Below are 25140 nucleotides of genomic sequence, written 5' to 3'. Positions count from 1 at the left end.
ATGCGGGGGTTGACAATGTCGCTGGTACTTCGCACCGGCGTTCTTCAGCCGAAGGGCATTACTTTGTAGCAGTAAGTTCCTCGATCCGTTAGAACGACGTCTTCTCTCGATCGTCGGGATGCATCATGATCTGGTTGTATCCCGAGAAAGCCATAAACGTGAGCATTTCATTGCCGGCAGTTGACTCGACCAATCTGTCGATGTTCGGAAGTGGGTAGCTGTCTTTTGGACAGGCTTTGTTGAGGTCAGTAAATCGACGCACATGCGCCACTTGCCGTTTTTCTTCTTGACAACCACCGGGTTAGCGAGCCATTCCGGTAACGAACTTCTGCTATTGAGCCCGCGCTCTTAGTAACGCTCGACTTCCTCGACAACCTGCTTTGGATCTTTCGGGACCCAACTTTCGTCTCTTCTGTCGATGGGCTTAATATTTGGGTCTACGTTTAAGCTCGTGAGTCGTGATGGACTGGTCGATTCCCTGCATGTCAGTCATCGACCAGGCAAAGGTAGACAAGTTTTGCTTCAGGAAATCCGTGATATCACGTTGCATCTTGTCCGACAGATAAGCGCCTACTCGTAGCACTTTACTTTGATCCGATTCGTCGACTGGGACTTCGAGCACCTCTTCCTTTTGTGGGCAGATCTTGCTGATAGGAGGTGAGATCGAGTTGACTAGTGACTGAGATCGCTGCAGTTTGACCGTGGCGATTAAGAGATCTCGCGCGGCCCTTGATCTCCTCTCACTGTCTTAGTCGTGCCATCCATTCCCGGGAATTTGACGCACTGATGGTACGTGGATGCGATTGCACGCATGGAGTACAACCATGGAGTGCCTAGTATCACGTGGTAGGGAGCCTTGGTGCTGACTACCGAGAACTTGACCATCCGTGCTACTCCCTCTGCTTGTACCGAGAGACGGATAGTTCCCATGATTACTTCGGAAGAACCGTTAAAGCCGGTGAGAGTCCTGGATGACGGTTTCACGTCTTTTAAGTCGATTCCCATTTTTACGAGAGTTTCGCGAAAAATGATATCGACCGAGCTGCCAGTATCGATCAGCACTTTGGTGACGTCGTACTTATCGATGGCTAAAACGACGAGGAGAGGATCGTTGTGAGGGAAAGTTACTCCGACAAGGTCTTCAGTTGAGAAGGAGATTGGGAGATCAGTTGGGAACTTCTGCGGCCAGCGCTGCGAGGTGTCCACCATTCGTCGGTGATCTTTAACTGCTCGTACGGAGTCCCCGCAAGGTGGAGATCCTCCCATAATCACGTTGATCCGCGGCCTGACACTTGATTGCTTCCTGGTGAGAAGAGCTCGGAGGTCTTCGCTTTCTTTCGGCGACCCGGCCTTTTTGTGGTCCAGTTTTGCACGCAAATCACCGACTCGCGCGTTAAGCTGATCTCGTAGATCGACGATAGGATTGCCTTCCGTAGTTACCAATGAGGATCCTGGGCTCAGCGAATGCTTAGTTCTTTTAGCATTGAGCTCGACTCGGAGATCGGATGATCCGGGAGTCTTGTCATTCGTTGGCGTGGTCTTTCGTTTGAGGAGTACACGTAAGTCCAACGGGTCGAGGGCTTCCTCGAGATCGCTCTCTTCGTCTGATGAGGACTCCGGTTGGGCTCGAATGACTTCAATCATTTGTCTGGCTGCCGGCGGATCTTCGTCTGCTGAGGCGTCGCCATCGTCGTCTTGATGTGGGATTTGCTCGGCGACCTTTGGTTTTTGGTCGTCTTGACGCGGTTTTGCTTGATTTTTTCGCTGATTTTTCCTGTCCTTGTTTCTGCTCCAACTGTTCTCGCTTTTTGGCTTCGGAGGAGGAATCTTAATTTCACCGCTTTCGAGTGAGGAGAGGAATTGCGCAAAAAGTGTTTTGCACTCCGAAGTGTCGTGACCTTTTACACCGTGGAGTTTGCACGATTTAGTAAGCCCTGGTGGGGTCCGGGAAGATCCCGCTGCCAAATCGACCTGGGCGACCGTAGCTGGCGCTGTTGCTCGGGGGGATTCGCTTGGAGGATCGGTTTCCCGATGAAAGGTGTTCCACTTCTTCCCGTTTTCGTCGACGACGTAAAGGAGACCGTTCTTACGGTTATTTTTGTCGCTTGGAGCATGCTGACGAGGTTCGACGTGAGCTGTGGCGGCATTTTTAGGCGCCGATTGCTTCGCCGAGTTGTGCTTGCTCAAGATGGCTTTAGTGTCTTCTTCCATACGAATGAAGTTGTGAGAACGAGCAACGGCATCTTGCAACGTCGTGGCGGTGCATCGATAGAGATCTTCTCGGAACTTACATTCCACAAGGAGATTGTTCCTCAAGGCATCGACGGCGATGTGGTCTGGGATATTGATTCTTGACACGACCGACTTAAAACGTTCCATGTAATCGCGAAGATTCTGATCCTTCGTTTGCTTGAGGTTCCAGAGAGTCGACGCCGTTGCTTCACGCTTGGTGAACATGATATAAGTCTTGAGAAAAGCCGAGGAGAGCTCTTTGAAGCTTCTAATTGAGTTCTCTTCGAGTCCCGAGAACCAGGTTAAGGCTTGCTCGTTGAGTGTTTCAATGAAAAGTTGGCAGTATCCCGCGTCTCTTTCATCGGGGGCGAGTCTGGCCCTCGCTACCGCAATATTAAAAGCCGTCAAGTGCTCGACAGGATCTCCTCCTGGTTTGTATTCCGGAAGACGCAACTTGTCCATCTTTCGGAGTTTGACCTCCGTCAGTTCCTCGGTGAAAGGAGTACGCGATGTTGATGCGATGACACTGTCAATCTCGGGTACTGCGCTCGTTGCTTGGTGGATCCTCGAACTCATTTGTTGGAAATTTAGTTTAAGCTCAGCGATTTCTCGGACAGATGATGGATCTGACGCTGTAGGAGAAGCATCGGCGGCTAGGGTTTCCGCGAGTTGAAGAGTGGGATCGACTGGGTTCGTCGTTCGTCCTTCTGCCGGAGTAGGAGGGTTTGTATTGAAGAGGTAACGACGGAGCGGTTGTGAGTTGCCGGTGGAGGCGCTAAGAGCAGCGACGATGGCGGCGAGCTGATCATTCGTCGTCTTCTGAACTTCTTCTTGATGAGCAAGTCGGGCTATGACTGAACTCATGAATTCCGATGAGAGGAGGGGAGGAGGCGGAGGAGGCGTGAGTGCCGGCTCCTCTCCTGAGGTATCAGGGTTCGTACCTCCGGTGGTCATATCGGTCTAGAAACGCTGGGTCTGTTGGCCCCACGGTGGGCGCCAATTGTTTGAGGTGAGTTTAGTCTCGGGTGAAGTAAACAATACTAGAAATGGGTCGAACAGAGGCGTTTATTAGATTTCGAGATGATGTTACAAAGGTGGAGAAAGTAAAAGCAAGCCGGAGCTCGTGAGAGCTTAAACCGGAAAAGTACAAATAGCAGAGAGATGATTGTACGGATGATAAACCCTAATCTCGCCGCTAAGTTTGTGTAGCTAAGTGTCGATGCCTTTCTCCTTTGCTTTCCTCTCCTTTTATACTCTGTTCGATTACCTTAACCTAATCTCTTTTTACTGATTGGGCTTTGTCGGCCCTTCGGGCCTGATTATGAGATGCTCGCTCCGAGCCGTTTAGTCGATCAACCTCGCTTCGCTTGCTCTCCGCTTCGACTAACGGCGCTTCCTGGTTAAGTTGAAGCCTCGAGAATCGGCTTCTGCGCCGACGTCGACTCGGTTTGCTGGACTGGGCTCTTTGTTCGATGGGCTTTGTGGATGGGTTAAATCCATCCCCAACAGTTACCTTGTACAAGTCTTTGTAGTTGATACAAAGTTTGAAACTCCCATCTTTCTTCGTAACAACAACACTGGTGTTCCTCAGGGTGAAGTACTCGACCTGATAAACCAGTATTAGATAGTTCCTTCAACTGCTTTTTCAACTAATCTATCTTTGCTGGGCCGAGACAGTATGGACCTCGTGACAGCGGTGCTGCCTCTAGTTCACGGTGAGAAAGTTATTGACGATTTACTACACGACCCAAAACTGAAACTAAAGGCATAGCGGTTTCCAGCGGTTACCTTGATCTGCGTACGGTGGTGATGAGGTCGATGTGGTCAATCTCCGCTGGTTCAATCTCTAGTATCTGCAAAAGCTCCACTATTTTTCTTGTTGATTTGGAGGAAATAAAGTTGATGGAGGTGAGTATTTATAGAGAATCATTCTGGGTTTCGGGAATGCCTGGACTTTAACGGACAAAACTTTTGGACTGAAATTGGGTCGTTACAATATGGTTCATAATTTTTTAAAAAATATGACCACGATTATTCTTGCTCGTATTGTCAACTATTTGAAAAGACTAACTGGTGTTTGCTCCATTAGACTTGCATCTTCTCGTATACTCACATCCTGACTCATTGCTTTCTCATATATTTAATTTGGTCATGATTATAATTAATATTGATCTACATGAATGTAAGAATGATATGCGTAAAGACCATAAAACAAAAATATTAGTAAATATGAAGCTGAAATATTGGTCAATTTAAAAGAATGATTGTTATGAAAATACTAGACTGTATGAGTACTCACTTCATAATTCACTGAGTCCTTTTTTTGTTTGGTTCTCATTGTCGTTTACATTCATCTGCATTAGATAACAAACACATTATTTTATGAATGAAATTAATAAAACTCCCTAAGGTAGTACCATAAATATTGCATATGCTCGTGTACTCACATCTTACTTTATTTGCTTCTACGTGAGTATACAAATGGTAGGTAAAGACATTGAAAAATCACAATATAGGTAAATGTTTTCCCTAACCTTCTCCCCGAGATGCAAAAGTTCTGGAACCAGTAATCATGACGGTCGGTGGCAGTTCTTGAAAGTCAGAGGCAGTCGGTATATCTGTAAGGACGGCTAGGCGCGAAGGTTTGTGGAGAGCAGAGGAGTCTGCGTTTAGGAGCTCGCTCGTTAGATTCGAGATTTTCTCCTCCTTTCGGTCTTTGCTGTGTCGGTGGCGGTGTGTCGGCCGCTTTGAGGTCCTATCAGCTAAATCAAACGTTTTCTTTGCCTCATAGTGGGCGTATCTGCCTCTCAGTCTTTGTCTTCTCTGTCTTTCCAATGGAGTCTTTCGGTGCCTCTGCGGATTAGGGTCCATCTCCGATGAATCGCGGCTATATGATTAGTAGGGTCTTGTGTTCCGATGGTTGAAGCAATCCTCATGGTTTTGTTGGGCTCTTGTTTAGCGGGTCGGATGTGTCGTTCTTGTCAAAAGTCCTCCTCTCCCGTTTGACCATGCGTGTAGGATGGCTCTGTTCTGATCTTCTTGGATTGGTCTGTTTGGGTCTATCCTTGTTGATTATTCATGTACTCTTGCTCAAGATAGTGGGAATGTCGCTAGCAGGCTCCGCTATCTTGCCTGAGTTACAAGATGTGACCATCTCATCTCCAGTGGCGACGTGCAAAATTGGCGGCAAAAAACATCTTGCAATGTGGTGGAGTCGCGGTTCCTCTCTTGTCAGTCCCCGATACACCGTTCTGTGTCAACAATTAAGATGTGATGGATATTCAGAGCTACTAAGGTTCGTCGTAGTTTTACCGTTTGGTCTCGATTTAGTAATCAGTCAGTTTAGGACAGGGTTTCAACAGGTTGTGGGTTTATTTTTGTGACTTCCCTCTTAGTTAAATTAGTTTGTGTAGTTTAGTTATTGTAGTAGCTATTTACTTGTATCTTTGTAATCTTCTACGAAAATCAAAAATAGTAATAATATTTAACATTTTTACCAAAAAAGACTTATTTAATATATTTATGCAGTTCTTCCAATTTTTAAGGATCTTTTATTCTTTTGTTTTTTGGTATAACTAGTTGATATCCCGCACTTTGTGCGGACTAATATATATAACAATTTTTAATTATAATGTTCATTTTTATTAAAAAATTTATTAAATTAGATACAATTTTAAATTAATATTTTAAATATACTTCAACATCATATTGGTAATAAATATATTAAACTATGTTATTTTGTTTCATATTTTATATTTAAGATGTGAGTTTTGGATCAAAATTTTTCCATGGTAATAATCAAATTAGGAAATCTGGATTTGAAATTAAACACTTATTGTATTTGGACCGAAAAGAAACCCACTGGCACGGAAAGGATTATATAAAAACTACAACCCATAAAACGTCAACAAAATAACAATAGTCTAGGGGTGTTCAATCCGGTAAAACCGACTACTGAAAACCGAACCAAACCAAAATAAAGAAAATAGTTTGGATTTGGTAGTATCGAATAAACCAGATAGATGTTATTTTAAGAAGCCATAATATATGGATATGGTTCAACATATTAACTGATTCAACCGAATAAACTGAAGAAACCGATTAAATTAAATATATTAGTATACTTATGTATAATTTTTATAATAATATATATATTTGGATCAATATTTCCAATAAGAATCAGAGAAATAGCTATAATATTAGTCATTAAGTCGTAAACTAAATATAAGATAAACAAAATTATGATATTATTTGTAGATATTGTTAATATCAATTGTTAATATCTATTTTCTTAATTAAATGTTCTAAATATCATATAATTATATATTAAATATATATTTTTAAATAGTTTATATATCAGTAAAATAATTTAATTTTTATTAATTATTTTAAATATCATGATAAATATATATATTAACATACTTTTTTAAATAATAAGATTAATTAAACTAATTATTTATCCTAAAATTATGGAAAAGATGATAAATAAACAAATTCACTAAAATCATGGAGAATATGATATGTTTGATTTGTGGCCACATATTTTGCGTCTTACCTCCCTAGTAAATCCAGAATAGAGGGATTCTACGAAAGTTCCTATATTATCTCAATAATAGAAGCATTTTCAAGATTCAAGCAGTTGCAAAAAAAAAAAACCTGTCCATCCCTTTCTGCAATTGCTTTCTAAAAAAGCGGTGTGATATTGCTTCCATCTCAATCACTGATACTATAATGGCTTCGTCTTCTTTTTCTCTTTCTCCTCTATCTTCTCTGCCTCCAAATTGGAAGCACCATGTCTTCCCGAGCTTCCATGGGGCAGATGTCCGCAGATCCTTTCTTAGTCACATTCTGAAAGAGTTTAGAAGCAAAGGAATTGACACTTTCATTGACGATGATATCGAGAGGAATAAGTCGATCGGTCCCCAGCTTATCGATGCTATTAAAGGATCGAAAATTGGGATCATCTTGCTCTCCAAGAACTATGCTTCTTCGTCTTGGTGCCTAAACGAGTTAGTGGAGATCATGAAGTGTAGGACAGAGCTTGGTCAGACAGTTATGACCATTTTCTATGAAGTGGATCCAGCTGATGTAAAGAAGCAGAGGAAAGATTTTGGGAAGTCCTTTAGAAAAACGTGTAAAGGCAAAACAAGTGACGAGATTGAGACATGGAAAAAGGCTTTGGAAGGTGTGGCCACCATCGCTGGTTACCATTCAAACAACTGGTATACATTTGTTTTTTACTTGTTCTAACTGATATTTCGCAATAGGACATTAACTCTATCTCTCTCCTTTTTTATCCCACTACTTATATTATATATATATATATATATATATATATATATATATTCTGTAGCTTTACAACTTATAAGAATACCAACAACTACGTATTTTAATGGAATTATAAATTATTTTTTCTATTTTTTAGGGATAATGAAGCAGCCATGATCGAAAAAATAGCAACTGATGTTTCAAACATTTTGAATAGTTCCACGCCAACAAGAGATTTCGAGGAGTTAGTTGTACCGGGAGCTCATATGGAAAAATGGAATTATTTTTTTTTGAATGTCTAAGAGGTTCTGGACACGTAGGCCTATACTTTTATGGCGAAATTTGTATTATCTAATTTCATTTTTATTTGAAGAGTAAACCCTTTTTAAATTGATAATTGGTTATTTGACCTTTAGAATCCGATATAGAAGATCACTACACGAAAACACTTAATTCGTAAGGAAAAATTGCAAGGGAAACTTTGCTTCACAAAATTGTATTGGAACTACAAGGAACATGTTACCTGGCAAATTTGCGAGGGGATATTTTTCTTGCAAATGTGTGAGGGTTTTGTGAGGCATTTTCATGTCGGTTTCAGTCCATTGCAATTGCTTTGCAAAAAACAAGTAAAGTTGTTGAAACACATTTGTTTCTGTGAATACTGAATTTTTGCAAGGAGAAATTTTTCGCAAATCCCCTGCAACTTTTTAAAAAGTCTATAAATAGCTGACATAAAATCTCGACAACGACAGTACAACCGAGTGAGATCTGGCTTTTGACTGAGACGATAAATAATTTTACGATTTGGGTTTGAGAAAAGACAGTTGTGCTATTTGGGATTTAATAAAAAGAGGAGACTGTTCGGGTTTTTGCAGAAAAGAGAAAGGGTTATTCAACTGTCCCGATACTTTGCATCATTATTACTTTGGCGTGCAACCGTTTCAATCTCCAATTACGACAGACAGGTGGCCGACCCCTGTATTTCCCTTTTCTTAGGAAAATAGGGACAATTTCGGTATTATCATAAAAGTAACAGTATCGTATCCACTTAGCTAATAAATTTCTGATTCGTTGATATGCACTGCAAAAACCCTAAATAAAATACTTAACAAAGTAAAACAAAAAAAAAAAGGTAGAGAGAAAAATATCTTTCAAACATGAAATATACGCATTACAGACATTGATGTACAATCATAAAGATCCAAAGACTGGTGAAGTGACGAAAAAGTATTGTGCTAGATTATGGGGATTCTTACAACATGCAACTAACCAACCATTCGCGAGAGAACATGGTAAAATATTTTGTCCTCGTAGAAAATGCAAGAACGAGCCATATTTAGAAATAGATACTGTAAAAAAGGCATCTATATAATAGATTATTTAAACGAAACTACTACATATGATTTTTGCATGGGAATTGCATCAAGTCGTAGTACAGACCAAAGATTTGAACTATCAAGTTATAATGCTTATTATTATGAGTACCATGCACAAAATATGTTTGGAAATAATGTGTGCGATGGGTATGAGAAACATGGAAATAAGTATCATGACATGGTTACCGATGCATTTCATGAAGTTGTCCTTCCTAATAGTAACAGGAAAGAACCTAACATAGAAGCAAAACAGTTTTATAATATGTTAGACGCAGCAAAAAAAAACCCATATAAAGAGGATGTATAGAAGGGATTTATAGATTATCACTCACATCTAGGATGATGAATCTTAAAATTGATTAGAATCTAAATGAGAATTGCATGGATTCATGAGGTCAACTAATTAATGAGTATTAATTAGAAGGTAATCTTGCTGCTGAAAATTTCTATGAAATTCATAGGTTAGTAGCGGATCTTGGTCTACCATCTAAATCATCGATGTATGCGTTGACAACTGCATGATTTTCTGGAAAGACGATAAGAAACTACTGGAATGCCGATTTTGTGGAAAACCGAGATATCTAGAAACTACAAGAAAGAATTGTGTGTCGTACCAAAATATGTGGCAACTTACCAATCACAAACAGATTAAAGCGTTTATATCACTCGGAAAGGGCAGCCACGTCAATCAGGGGCGGATCCAGAAAATAATTTAACATGGGGCACAACATATATACATATATATTGTATTTATGAAAAACTTATCATAATATATAAATATATATATTTATTAAAACTTTAATTATGTATTAATTAATTAAATTATAAATTATAAATTTTTAAAGAACATTTAAACAACCACTTTTCAAAAACTTGAGTCAGTTGATAAGATAAACAGGTTTTTGTTATGTTGGATACTTTTTACTGATTATTTTAATATAAGTATTGAAAATAAAACTAGATTCTGACCCACCCTTTTAAAGGGCATGTATATTTTTTGTTTTAATTTTTTTGAGAGATTTAATTTTTATATTTGTGTTATTTTTTGTAATCATATTTATGTTTAAAATTAATTTAATTTAATATAATTTTTGGTAACTATATTAAATATGTCAAGTTGCATAACTATACACTTATGCCATATGCATTTTAAAAATTATTTAGAACTTTATTTCTAAAGTTTGCAACATATTATATTTTCTTAACAGTTACCTAACATAGTTAGATATGAATATTTGTACCCAAATAACCTGACTCGGGATCAACCCGAAAATTAAAATCTCATACTCTATTAGACATGGTCTATATATTCGAATGGTTCTTAAAGTGTTTTATCCAGAAACCAATGTCAAATCCAATCCACACCGAAAACCAAACAAATTTTCAAAAAAATGCTTGACAAAAGTAATTTACAGTATATTCTGTTATATACATATATATGGATTAATATGGTCTTCACTAACTTTAAGTAAAATCACATTTAATAAATATTTTTAATCGAATAAACTATTTAAACCCCTTAAACTAAAACCCGTAAAATATAATTTATAAATAATACTTCCATAATAATATCAACTTAAATAGTTTTAATAATCTTAAATTTATTTCCAAACATATACTTTGTAGAATTTGGTTGGACTAAAGTTTATGTACATTAACTGGTTTTGTTAAGTAATTAAATTTTGTATTGAGAATATATGGAAAATATAGTTTCAGATTGAAGCATCCTATTGATTTTGAATTTTGATGAATACTGCATTATTCGAAGAATTAAAGAATAAATAGCTAAGATATTATATTATTATTTCAAATTGGTACATGTAAGATTTGCAACCAATATGATTTAAATATACCTTTAATAATTCGGATTTAGAAAAAAAATTTTATAATACTTTAATATCATATATAATAGAAAGTTGTTTAAATATTAAACATTTTTGAATTTTTAATTATAACAATTTTTAAAATACTATCATACTATTAAATAACATTGGCCGGTTAATAAGTAAGAATAATAATAATTTTATAAATGTAAACAGTTCGTTTGTTGAAAACATAATGAAATGTTTAAGAATCAAATGAATAAATAATATTGATTAAACATATTAATTAATTATTCGTAGGTTAATAGTCAAACCAAAAGGAAGGAAAAATTATATATCTGAAAGTGAGGATAAGTAATATAACAAATGACACATGTTAAACTATTACTTTAAATATAATAGATAAAACCATGGCATTTGGTATGAACTAAAATGAAGAAGTAATATTCAATATTTATAACAGTAGCTGAATATATGTATTTGGGGGAAGTCGGTTCCTAAAATTTTGGAACTAAAGTAGAGGTTGCAAAATTATTTTATTAGAAGAAGTAGTTATGGTTATAATTTGCGTTGCCAAAAAAAGTCGTCATACAATTTTTTTTTGTATTTATTAAATAAATAGTTGGACTTAACATTTATCGGTAGGTCATATTTTTGTTTTGATAGAATAGATTGATAAAATAATTGTTAAACTAAAACTTAAACAAAATAATTTATATTTTTGAAAAGGTAAAAGCTAATATTCAATCAAAGGAAGAAAAGCAAATCTTTTCTATTAGATAGCATAAAGCAAAAGATAAAAAAAAAACTTATTTTATAAAAATGTGACTAAAATATAATAAAGTAAACACAAATCTGAAGAAAAAACGCTCACTGGTGTCGAACATGGGTTGAATGGGGGCACATTTGAACATTTTAAACCACCAGAGCTGACAGTTTCTATCAGTGGATTTATATGCATAAGATACCTCCTCAGAGGGTGGGTCCGCCCCTTACGTCAATGAGATGGCATGCCCATCATTTGGTAAAAGATTGCGAGGTTACACATCCTTTGGGTGCTAAGGCATGGAAACACTTTCAAACGGTATAGTCCCTTTGTGTGCTAAGGCATGGAAACACTTTCGAACATGGAGGTCAACAACAATTCGTTGTCTCCTAGTGGTTGACCTCCATGTTCTCTAGACAAATAACCCGTTTTCGATTCCTCTTTGATGTATTTTATTTAATTTACATTATTAATTCAGGTACCCATCGGGTTTCGGGTTTGGGTCGGGTCGGGTCTAAGACCCGCGGGTCCTCTGCAACAAGACCCGATAGGGTAATTTGATCGGGTCGGTTCTTACCCGAACCGGGTTTATTCGGGTCGGTTTCGGGTCGGGTCTTCGGATCCGGATAAAATGCTCAGACCTACCCGATATTAGCTAAGGTGAGGGCTATTCTCGTAATTTCTCGTACACAGTTTAAGACTTCAAATATACATAGTTTAATTTTAATATGTCTTCTCTTCTTGAATTGAGTTTTAGTGGAATCTATTTGTTAGTTGATGTGTTAAACTGGAAATGAGACGTTAGAAGATTCAACATTGTTTGTTTCATTTAAATATAATAAATGTATGTGGATATTGCAGTAATCTTCTGATTGTATGTGGTCGGGCATTCTCCCGACTATTGGTAGCCTGAGACTCTCCAAACTATAGGTGGTCGGGCACTCTCCCAACTATTGGTGGCCTGGAACTCTCCAGACTATAGGTGGCATGACATTCTTCAGACTATAGGTGACTCCGACTTTATGAGCCTTCTGGTGTGGATGTCACGATTGTTACGTATTCATAGAAGCTCTTACCGTTTGCAATAGCTGAGCTATTACCAAATTTGCGAGAGAATTACACTCACAAATCTCTTATTGCAAGGGAATATCTGCCTCGCAAACTTGGGAGGGAACACTTCCTCGCAAATTTGCAGCGGGATCATAGGCTCGCAATATTTCCCTCACAAATGTGCAAAGGAATATATTCCCTTACAGTTCCCTTGTAAAGTTGGGAGGAATATTGTCAATCGAAAATTTGTGAGGAATTTATTTTCTCTCGCAATAACGATTTTATTGTGAACATGTTTTATTTGCGACTAAGGACTTGCGAGTAAATGTCTTTCTTCGCAAATAACAATTTGCAAAGGAATTGAGAGGGTTTTTTTCACACAAATCGCATTGTTTCTTGTAGTGGATACATAACATTACTATTGATTAATTTGGATTAAGTGAATATATTTGGATGTATCAAAGGATACTATCAAAGACCTTACTAGGTATGTACAATGCACAACTAAAACTACATAATAAATATTGTCTCAGGTGATAAATTAGAAAGATACAATGTATCTTCACTAAGAGACAAGAAAGTGTTTCTCATTTTTGTATTTACGTCTTTAATTAATGGATTTTCAAAATCAAATTCTAACTAAAAAATCATGGCAACAATAATTACTATACATAGTTTTAAGTATTCTTTGTCTTTTTCTATTTTATAATATATAAATGTGTTTAGAAATAATTAATTCCATATATATATATATATATATATATATATATATTTCGTAATTCAATATACATACATTATATTGTAATTATTTTACTAATTCCATGTATACATAATAATTAATTCCATAATAATTCGCTACCTAGCTTTAAATAGTTAATAAACAATATTTTTTTTAAAGATATATAATTATATTTTTATTATTTATAAGTAATAATTGAAATAAAATCACATAAAAAGAATCATTTATATAATATATAGATTAATATAAAAATATATTATGTTATATATATTTTCACATAAATAATAGTCCGATGAAAATTCGGTATGATTATATTTATATATATTTTTAAATAGTATATACAACAATTTTATTATATATTATCATAAAATTATGATCCATAAATAATAAAATACATTTGTGTGGATATACTGGTCATATTCTAAAATATGGATGATAAAATTGATGATTTGCAAGATAAAATAAAATTAGTTAGTATAAACTATAAAATTATTGTATTTATAAAAGTCATATTAAACAATTATTTACACAGATAAATGTAAAAATATATATTATCATTTATAAAAGGGTAAAAAAAAAGACAAACACCCACGCAGGTGCGCAGGTCAAGCTCTAGTATGAACACAGGATCAACCATATTTTCAAAAGAGATTTCAATCAGCTGTTGAGGCTGTGCAAGTATTATGTCCTTAAGTTTTTGTCTAGAAAATCCCTATTTTTTTTTTTTACAAATCTTGTTATAGAAGTTACATGGCTTCCTGGTAAAACTCCTTCTAGGTCTAAAGGTTATGATGGGCTCTTACATTAGAGAAATGTCTGAGCAGGAACAGAAAAATGCACTACCAAAGTTAAGGTGTCCACTTGAAACAGAAATTGAATGGTGAAAGTAGAACACCATGAAGAGCTGAACCAAGTGGCATGAGGAGAAGCTCTTCATGTGGTGCAACGAAGGAACTTAAGTGAGACAAACTACTATACACTCCAAGGTAAACAAGGAAGATCACATGAGTGAATGTGTGGGGGCAAACCGTCTAGTATGCATGTGAAGGACAGCTTTAGGGAAGCAAGGCTATCATCACTCAAAGGAGCAAAAAAGGACAAAATGGAAACCTTCAGGAGTCCATTCGAGTGTGGCAATCACTCATGATGCAGAGAAGACGAATAATGCAGCAAGTGCATGCGAAAAGCACACATGCATCAATTGGTGCATATTGGCGTGAGAAGTATAAAGTCTCGCAAGGTGCAAGGTGAAGTATGACGTACAAAAGTGAAGTATGGGCATGAGTAAAGAAGCCCAATCATTATGTACATAATGCCACCAGCCTACTTAGACATTATGAAGCTTAGTGTAGTCCAATTAGTTTGTCTACATAAGGTGTCCAAGAAGAAGAATCCAATTAGCACAAGGAAAAACCATGAAGAAGACCAGTCCAACAAGGATCCAGCAAAGAGAAGCGGCCTGGTGAAGGAAGAAGCAAGCAACTATACAAAAATCAACAATAGCTGCTTTCTTATTTCAGAGGAAAGAAAATGACTGAGATATTTTCCCACATACTAGAGGTGGCCCACGGTTTCTTCAGCCTGTTTTAGCTCTTGGTTTTACTTTGTATTAGAGCAATGATGACAATACTAACGTGAGATGAGCTTTAAGCCTGTTTAGTTGTTGTTTATGTATAAGTATATATGTATTGTGATGAATGAAAGTTAAGAGAGCCATTGAGCTCATTCCCTCTATGATAAGATTTTCACCAGAAATGTTTGGGTTTACTAATTCACAATAATCAACATGGTATCGAAGCTCATTTTATTCCATGTATTCTCAAGTTTTCAACATGGTTTAAGAGCAGTGTTTTGCCCAATCCATCAAAAAGCTTTGCAAAACTAAAAAGAAGAGCAAGAGCTCTGTCCAAATCATTTACATAAGCTTGGTTATTAATACCCATGGAAAAGCTCAAGTTTTTAGGACTTTAATACTCTGGTTACTTATTTCCACACTCACAATTCTCTAAGGATGGGGGCGTGCCTAACGAGAAAGAAATGATGTTCACCTTTAAAGTTTTCAGAGAACTATTTGAGAGATATTGTTTTTAAGCTGCTGAAGATGTACCCTTGCGAAGACCATGATGGTCCAGAAGACAAGGAGCTGAAGTTCAGTATCCTTGCAAGCAAGTGGCGTCTTCCATTCAAATAAGAGGATTATGGAGCTGTTAAAAGCAGCTATGGAGATTGATATCGCTCAAATTACTTTTGAACAACCTTTTCTCTCAAATAAGTGATCATATTGTAGTATTTATGGATCAAATCTACATGGAGCATGAACACATAATAAACTATAGAAATAAAGATTAAGCTAGATAAATAATTATTAAATTAGTAAATAATAGAAAACAAGTAAATAGTTGGTTGTAATTTATTATACAATAAAATTAATTTATTTATTAACCCGCGGTTCGTCCGCGGTTAACTCAGTGACCTAGTGACCCGGTAAATCGTCCGGTTCAGTATCCGAGTCGGGTTTAAAAACATTGGTTGTAAGATATATGGGATGAAAGCTAAACTTAGAGGGTTTCAGGCAATCAGTGTATCAGTTATAGATGCTAAGAGAGTATGATGAACCGTCCTATAACTTGAATTCAAAAGTAAGATATCCAACTTTCGCTGCGAGTCTAATGAGATGTTTAATCTATTACTCCAGCTCTCACGTGTGAGTAAGGAACGAGTGTCGATCGGTACTACAAAGTGCCAATCAATACCTCTTTATACAAGCATTAACGCCATAATCAATATGTTCACTAGATGATTAGACCATCTCTCGCATACGCCTAACGACCTAACTCATCAAAATTATTATCAAGTAAAGAACTCACTTTTGTGGTTGTCTATTATCCTAAGTTCATGGTTCTAGTTAGTTACTTTACAACACAATCAGATAGATCAATTCTGTGAAAGATCCTAATTAAGTCACCATAGCAGTTCTATCTTATCAGTAATTCATCAAAACCCTATATTCTGCACTTAAAATCAGTCCAATCCCAAAATCTCCGACTATGCATCTCTCTTGAACCATGTCAATGCTTCTCCTTTGACGCAGAAGTATACAATATCAAGTTTTAATTCATCTCCATAGATCTTGAATTCAAATAATTTCTCCAATTTCGTGAACCAAACTGAAGGATTTGTTCCCACAAACACATGCATCTAACTGTGGATAACATTATGACGAATGTTTAAGTTCAATATACCAGATCGATAACCTATATGAGAATCCTTTCGGTTTTGTTCTAGAATCATGGAATGTACCTAGTTCTGAGATGATTCTGGCGATGTGCACAACTCCATGTGTTTTTTTATTTCTCGAGAAGTTGGAGGATCGAACATAGTTGATAATCCATATCATCAAAATGCGTCTCTATCTTCTTCCTAGCTCGATCCAATCTTATGTAACCTCCCTTTAAGAACTACAAATCCATAGGCTGTGATTTGATCTCAAAATCACCAATTGTTTCCCCATGCACCAAACTCGTCGCAACGACCTTTGCCTTCGACATCGTAACTATTCGCTTCGCTCCACCAAATAAGACACTCGACGCCTACACTTCCGATCAACACCACAAAGTCAAAATCTGCTTCCAACCGAATCTAATCTACGAGTCTTGCCGTGAATTGTCTTTTCACCTAAATTAGCTCGCGATCGTTGATCACTGCTCCGTCAACACTCACACCACGTTGGATCTGAACCGGTTTCACAGCACCAATTGTTAAATATGAAGATAGGATCCCAACTCAACACTGTTTATTACTGTAAACAACGATTGATTACAAGATAGCTTGAGGCTTGTATTAATCTACACTACTCATGTCGAGTACATTTTGAATCATTAATCTCATAGCGAATGTATTTAAGGTTATGAGTTAATATTATATTATCTAGGTTTAGAAAATATGCGACAAAATCAAAATTTATTTTTATATGCCGGTAAGCATTACAACTTTTTTTTTGGTAGGATGCAGGGGAAAAGATCCCCTAGGTAAGCATTACAACTTCATAATCAGACAATTCAGACGACAGACAGTGAAATTAACTGAACTTTGGGCTGTGAGAAGCACGGGAGGTAATCCTAGTCTTATCTTAAACTAAAGTGCTCGCACCCATTTTCCTTATCTTTTTAAAACATTTCATCTGTTTTCTCTATCTCCACCCGATGGGGACTCTCACGAGCGTGGCTTTCGCAGCTGCCACTAACATCAGATTCGGATCGTTTCATTGCAATCTCCGGGAGAAGATTAAGACACCAATGCCTAAGGTTACTTCACCATTGAGAGAGAGATACTGTTTCTCTAGCCCTGAGGAAACCCGCGTATTTAAGGCTGTAAAGTGTTTAGGGAATGATCAAAACGGTAGCAGAGGAATCGACGGCGGAGAAAACAGAGACACCAAGTCGTCCGTTATTAGAGATTCAACTGTTGAAACTGCTTCGCGTGAAGAAGAAGATGATGATGCAGACGAGAAAAGTAACAGTAGCAGCATCAACGAGTTCGGTTCCGACAAGACTCCTTATGTTTCTTCAAGGGTACACAGTCTTGTCTCTGATTTCAATTGTGAAACTGAGTCTTGTCACTATGATTCCTGGATTCAATCAATAATACTTCCTCATTGTTCTTCACACTATTTAAAGCCAAAAAGAAAAATTGTTTAGTGGAGACTTGAAAGTTGTTTTGTGGATTAAGAGTCTGTTACACATTTGCAATTAGAAAAATAGGAACTAGGAAGCAACTAAAGAGCAGTTGGTGTCTTTTTTTTTTCAGCCATCAACTGAATCTCCTATTGATCCGACATACAGCAGCTTCCAAATAGACTCATTTAAGCTAATGGAGCTTCTTGGACCTGAGAGAGTAGACCCTGCAGATGTCAAGTTAATAAAGGACAACATCTTTGGCTATTCAACATTCTGGGTGACGAAAGAAGAACCCTTTGGGGATCTCGGAGAGGGCATCCTATTTCTTGGGAACTTAAGAGGAAAAAGGGAAGATGTTTTTGCAAAGCTTCAAAGAAAACTGGCGGAGCTTGCTGGCGATAAGTATAATTTGTTCATGATCGAGGAGCCTAACTCGGAGGGACCAGATCCACGCGGCGGTGCACGTGTTAGCTTTGGTCTGCTTCGTAAAGAAGTCTCGGAGCCAGGACCAACCACGCTCTGGCAGTATGTGATTGCCTTCATATTGTTCCTTCTGACTATTGGTTCCTCTGTAGAATTGGGAATTGCTTCTCAGGTATACCCTACTTTTATCCCAGGAGCACTACTACATCATTATGTCACTGATTACTTAATTGATTGACAGATTAACCGTCTACCTCCTGAGGTGGTAAGGTATTTCACCGATCCAAATGCTGTTGAACCACCTGATATGGAGCTTTTGTATCCATTTGTAGATTCTGCATTGCCTTTGGCATATGGTGTCTTGGGAATTCTTTTGTTTCATGTAAGTTGCAGCTTGTTGTGTTTCTTTCATATTCATATTCATATACATATCAAGCAGATATGCTTCTTTTTGAAATGATAAGCCTTTTTCCTATATTGGTGATATGTGGTTTTCTTATTTTTGCTCTCATTAATATTTTTTAAACAAATTTATTTGCAGGAATTGGGGCACTTTCTTGCTGCAGTTCCAAAGAAAGTAAAGCTTAGCATTCCTTACTTCATTCCAAACATTACACTCGGAAGTTTTGGTGCAATCACACAGGTGGTATTCTTCATTCTTTCAAATTCAGGGAGCTTATCTCTCCTGTTGATCTCTCTACGTAATTCACATCTACAAGAAGACATTTTATTATCTTTACTTCTCTACTTAAAAATATTTATTGAAGACAAGACTATTGGCTGACGCTGCTTACTTGATTTTGTACAGTTCAAGTCGATTCTTCCCGACCGGAGTACAAAAGTTGACATTTCGCTAGCTGGTCCATTTGCTGGAGCTGCACTCTCAGTTTCCATGTTTGCTGTTGGTCTGTTTCTATCTACTAACCCAGATGCAGCTAGCGATCTGGTGCAGGTCCCTAGCATGTTATTCCAAGGTTCATTACTTCTTGGACTCATCAGCCGAGCAACCCTGGGATACGCGTAAGCTCTCTACCGCTAGCGACATTTCAACCTAGACAAACAAAAAAAATAAAAAAAATCTTAACTCCAACATCCTTTTCTGTCGATTGCAGAGCTATGCATGCTACAACAGTTTCGATCCACCCGCTTGTTATTGCTGGATGGTAGCGTCTAGTGCCTTGGCTTATAACACCCTACTATTCATCAGAGAAATGGTTACAATTTTTAACGTGCATACAAATTTATTTAATTGTTAAGGTGTGGTTTAACAACAACGGCTTTTAATATGCTTCCTGTTGGGTGTTTGGATGGAGGAAGAGCTGTACAGGTACTTGTCTCGTTTTTGCAACAGTTGTAGATTCTTCAATGCCTAATAGCATAGTATAATTTTTGGTTTACAGAACCTGAAAAAATTCCTGAATCGTATTAAGGAAAAGGCTTCTTGTCATTAGAACTTGCTGCAGTTGATTCACGTGTGTTGTATTATTAAATATTCTCAAAATTCTTCTGAGAAACAACTATGGACTGACTGAAAAGGTTCCAAGATATTCATGCAAGGGATCAGAATGTTAACATTATAACATCACGTCTGAAACATGGTTATGGCTTTCGTGCAGGGCGCATTTGGGAAAAATGTACTGGTCACATTTGGGTTGTCAACCTATGTAATGCTTGGACTCAGAGTGGTATATTTCAACTGTTCTGAGCCATTTTTTTGGCGTTGATATAATTTGTGCTCTTGAACCTGAACCTGCGAGTTTAATTCCCCTTACTTTTTCCTACTTTTCAGCTCGGTGGCCCTTTGGCACTTCCTTGGGGTCTCTACGTGCTAATCTGCCAGGTACAAAAAATTTCTGAACTTTGTACCTTCAACCATGCAAGCTGTTTCTAAAAAATACAATTTTCTTGAACAGAGAACACCCGAAAAAGCATGCTTGAACGATGTGACCGAGGTTGGAACATGGAGGAAGGCACTTGTCGGGACAGCAATTATTCTTGTTGTTTTGATACTCCTGCCTGTATGGGACGAACTCGCAGAAGAGGTAGGCATAGGGCTTGTAAACACATTTTGATGTTGTAGTTAGGGCCAACAAGATGTAAAATTTAGTTTTGTTATGTATAAGATTGCCAGATATAACGAGTCATATTTGTACGATGTAAGCTGATGAAGAATAATTTGTACTTCTGATATGTGCTTTTACTCCACATTATACATATATTACATCCGGCTCTAAAATGGCAACATCTTTTATCCATTGTACAAGGAGATGATAAAGAGAGTATTATTTAGCAAGGACGATATACAAAACATGATAATCTCGTAGAGTTTGCTTCTACTAGCACTTGCGACAAGATAAGATTGGTCTTAAAGATAACGTACCAAAGAAGATGTCATTTGCCAAGAGAACGCAACGATCATAACTTCGTGGAACTATCCATCCTCCTTATATATTAATTTAACTTTTGCTTACGTATCGATCATAGGTGAATTTTTACAAAATTATTATAATTTGGTTATAAACTTATCTTTTTTTCTAGATCTAAATAAAATAAATAAAAATTAAAAATTATCTGCCAATCAAATTATAACAATTTTGTAAGAGTTTATTTATGATTGACAAGTAAGCAAAAGTCACTAAAGTGACTTCTCAATTAATATATAAATAAGATACCACTTGCCAAAATAATTTACATAATATTACAAATAATGATTTATGGTAACTAATCAAATTAACAACGAATACCACCTTTGTAATACCTATGTTTTCTTGTAGTGAAAATTTCGGAAACTACCAAATCCGCAGCAGCATTCAACATGCTATTGACTTCTACTCACATCATGAAGACCATGGTTTTCACTCAATGAGACACAAATATGCATAATATTTGTCTTGGACTATATGATAAAGTTTACAAGTTATATGCCTTTACAATCTTCCTGCAATTTGTTCGCCTTTGACTTGTTCGTCTTTGACCTGAAAGACCAATAGTTACATTTGTCAGATATATAATTTATATAAACGAGGATCGGATACAAAGGATTCATCACCTACATAAATTGCCGATGATAAGGTTCAACGAGTTTAGGATATTGGATCTTTTAGATGAGAAAAACAATGCAAATCTTTTCTTTTTACTAGTCTTTTTATTTATTTTCTAATTTCTAATTTCTAATTTTTGGAGATTGATAATAACATTTTTATTATTGGAAATATTTTTTTTTAAACGCTGATTTATTATGATATTACAATTATGATATAAGAAAAATTACATAGACGATTCGACAACCGACAATACTACATGCATAACTGCATCACTTGAGCTGTCTTATGAAAATCCGATCCCTTATAAGCCTTTCTTTAATAGTCTGCATAATTGTTTTAATAAATTGTTTTCTCCGGGACTTAAAACTTAAATTTCCTCTAATCTGCAAAAAATTGTATAGTCTGAAATTCGAACCCCAGACCTGGGTGTAGAAACCTTTAAACCTTAACCACTAGGCTAAGGTGCTTCCACTATTTCTATTTGAAATAGTTAGCTAGATGGAAATGCCCAAAAAATTAGACCTTTCTAACCATTTTTTTTTCTTTAAAAGGATACCATTCTCATTTTTGTTTAAGATGAGATATTCTAACAAATAACCATATCATATTAACATGGACGCTTCATGTTTAGGCTAATAAAAGCATAGAAAGAGGTGGGTGGATACAACATTGGTAAAATAGATAAATCAAGAGTAGTTTAAATCGATGGTACCAATTCAACAACCACAGACTACTGCAGAAAATCAACCCCTTTCTACCTTTAAAAGCATGTCCTCCCTCTTACTTCACTCCTTCCATAAAGTTTTTAAGTCAAGATCCTTTTCTGTTGTCGATATATATATTTTACAAGAAAATTAGTTTGTGATATTTCACTTTAAAATCAAAACATTCAAAGAGGTAATTTTTTTTTACTGTTTTATTTTCATTAAAACTACATTTACTTCTTCTTTTGTCTATCTCTTTTTCCTCTTTGTTTTCAGTTTCAGTAAAATTTTAATTATAAGAATACAAAGAGTACAATACCTTTTATTTCAGTTTAGTTTATATACAGTATGATATAAAATATACTCTTTTACGAAACTCTTTTATACTGAGAATTGTGATCATTTGAAACAAAATACAATTACTTAATATATGTTCAGTAACAAATGCAGAAACACGGTGGAGATGAACCAAAACTTCGGAAATACCGTTGCTTAGGAATGAAACATTGAAGTTCGAACATCTATTTTACTAAAAGTGAAGTACAAATAATATTTTCATATTTTAAGTGAATTCTTACCGTTTTTATTCTATTTTTAATTAATTGTAACCATTTTATTTATTTGTTTTTTTTCTAAATAATTTGACATCTTTTATTAGAGAAGTACTAAACATAACTTACGTATTTTGAAGTTTTTTATTATATCTTTTACATTTTTTTCAATCTTTTTAACTATTTCATTAATTATTTTTACTGTAATACACTAATACTTCAACAGCATTTATTTTACATATTCCCTATATATTAATCCTAGAGTATTATAACATCTTTTCGTATCCACGTGTCATCACGAGAATGATTATTAGATTTGTTAGAAAATAAGTTGGTTCATATAAACATATATTATGCTTTTTGTTAAACTAACTATCAAATTAATTAATAGTGTACAATAAAATATTTTTCATTCCTTATATAAAAGTTACAGAATTATCTAATATGATTAACATATATATGACAATTAATGATTATGAATAATACATATTTGATAAAAATAATTTCTAACCTCTCTCTCTTTTGTTTAATTTTATACTATTAAAATAAATTAAACAATCACATTAAGCATATAATAAAAACAATTAGATTTTTTCTTATATGTTATACTTTGAATTTTTAAAAACAACTATAAATTACTAAAAATAGTAAAAATCCCACATTAAAAATTTTGTGATCAATGGTTTTAACTTTTTTTTTGTTCAAACAAGATACAAATGATCATATATCATAGGGGTGGACGTTCGGATACACGTTCGGATTTGTATCGGATATTTCAGTATAAAGGTATAGAACCCGTTCAGGTATTTCTACACTTCGAGTCGGGTTCGGATATTTTATGTTTGGGTTCGGATATTTTGGGCTGGGTTGGGATATTTAAATTTTGAAGAAAAAATAAATAATTATCCATTGTTTAAGTTTTTGTATTTAAAATATATTTTAACTTAACTGTTTTTTTAATTTTTAAAAGATTAAACTATTAATAGGTTTGGAGATAAAACTTTAAAAATAGAAAGACACTAATTTAGTTATTGTTTTGAAAATTTAGATGCAACTTTTGCTAATGCAATAAACAAGAACTTGATATGTATTTTCAGTGAGTAGCAAATGATTTTGTCCATAATTATATGTATATTATCTATTTTTGGGAAATAAGAATCATTAATATAAATATTTTGAATAAAATTAGAAAAATAAACTAGAAATATAGAGTTAATTATACTTATGTTTGGTTATCTTCGGATATCCATCCAGGTTTGGATATTACCCGTTCGGATTCAGATATTACCCGAACTGGTGAAATAAGTAATTTGTTTTGTTGTGTTTAATTAGATGACTTTTAGACCGAGCTGGTGAATATATACTAGGCAAAATTTTATATTTTGAGTTTGCACTTATATTCTATAATGGTTTGATATATTATATTTGAACACTAACCTGTTAATTTAGTTTGCCGGTCATTTTTTTTCAAAATTTTGATTCTTAGATATGTATATGGAGTGAACCTAATTTTTACAGATGTCCATTTTTTTTAAATTGACACTAATGTAATTCACTAAATTCATAAAAGAAGTTTAAAAAGAAACTTAACATAACAATGAAATAAAAACGAGAACGAAAACACAATTCTATAGATGTAGAAAATGAAATAACTTATGGAAAGTCAATAGTAAACAAATCGAGAGGAGAAAACCTAATCCCCTTTTGTCATTATACAATCGATGTTGCCTATTTGGTTTTGGTGATTTGTGTCAGCCGCAAAACTTAATTTTCTTTTGTGCATATGAACTCTTAAAAATAACTAAAATGAGATGTAATACGTTAACTCTTAAACAACGATGATATATTTAAGAGACCAACATTTGTATTCATCATTTCATAATCGATAAAAATTGTAGGGTTGCGAAATGTTAAAATCATTTCATAAGCAAATATTATTATAAGAACTCACCCTGTGCATGCGCACAGGTTATCATCTAGTTAACCATAATAATTCGACATGCTTAAATGAAATTATTCCATTTTTGACAAGAATTCAAAATGGTTAACAACGAGTTTTTGTGTATTTACATAATCAATTAGGTATAGACATTTGGTAACTGTACAGGTGCGGGTTATTTTTTCAGGTATCAGGTTTTGAATGGATATTATAGATTTTCGGGTGGTTTTCCTCCCAAGTCTGGATGGTTTCAGTTTTGAAGTATAGAAACCTAAAAATATTCAAAAACTGATGTATGTGAAACATGTTCGGATATTTGTATTAACAGTACATTACTCCCTCCGTTTTTTAATATAAGTCGTTTTACAGCTATGCACGTAGATTAAGAAAAACATTAATTTTTTATATTTTCTAAACAATAACATCATTAATTATTTACATAACCACAATTCAACCAATAGAAAAATAAAAGATATATTACCATTGGTCATACAACATTAATTATTAATAAATTTTACATTGAAAACCGAAAACGACATATAATTTGAA

General features: G+C 35.4%; 2 protein-coding genes across 2 annotated transcripts; both read left to right on the top strand.

Moving 5' to 3' along the window:
- The first annotated feature begins 6857 nt into the window (after positions 1 to 6857).
- Positions 6858 to 7897, top strand: LOC125605636 (probable disease resistance protein RPP1). Its single transcript, XM_048775262.1, has 2 exons — positions 6858 to 7454; positions 7658 to 7897. The coding sequence occupies exons 1-2, from the start codon at positions 6964 to 6966 to the stop codon at positions 7800 to 7802; spliced, it is 636 nt and encodes a 211-aa protein (XP_048631219.1). The 5' UTR covers positions 6858 to 6963; the 3' UTR covers positions 7803 to 7897.
- Positions 7898 to 17314: 9417 nt separating this feature from the next.
- LOC106384868 (probable zinc metalloprotease EGY1, chloroplastic) lies at positions 17315 to 20543 on the top strand. The gene is made up of 10 exons (XM_013824781.3): positions 17315 to 17825; positions 18061 to 18525; positions 18595 to 18735; positions 18895 to 18996; positions 19162 to 19373; positions 19466 to 19516; positions 19611 to 19680; positions 19970 to 20038; positions 20143 to 20193; positions 20267 to 20543. The coding sequence occupies exons 1-10, from the start codon at positions 17457 to 17459 to the stop codon at positions 20423 to 20425; spliced, it is 1689 nt and encodes a 562-aa protein (XP_013680235.2). The 5' UTR covers positions 17315 to 17456; the 3' UTR covers positions 20426 to 20543.
- Positions 20544 to 25140: the final 4597 nt, after the last annotated feature.

This window comes from Brassica napus, unplaced genomic scaffold (assembly GCF_020379485.1).
Source record: "Brassica napus cultivar Da-Ae unplaced genomic scaffold, Da-Ae ScsIHWf_790;HRSCAF=1133, whole genome shotgun sequence".
NCBI classification, from domain to species: domain Eukaryota; kingdom Viridiplantae; phylum Streptophyta; class Magnoliopsida; order Brassicales; family Brassicaceae; genus Brassica; species Brassica napus.
This window is presented reverse-complemented; position numbering and strand designations above follow the sequence as displayed.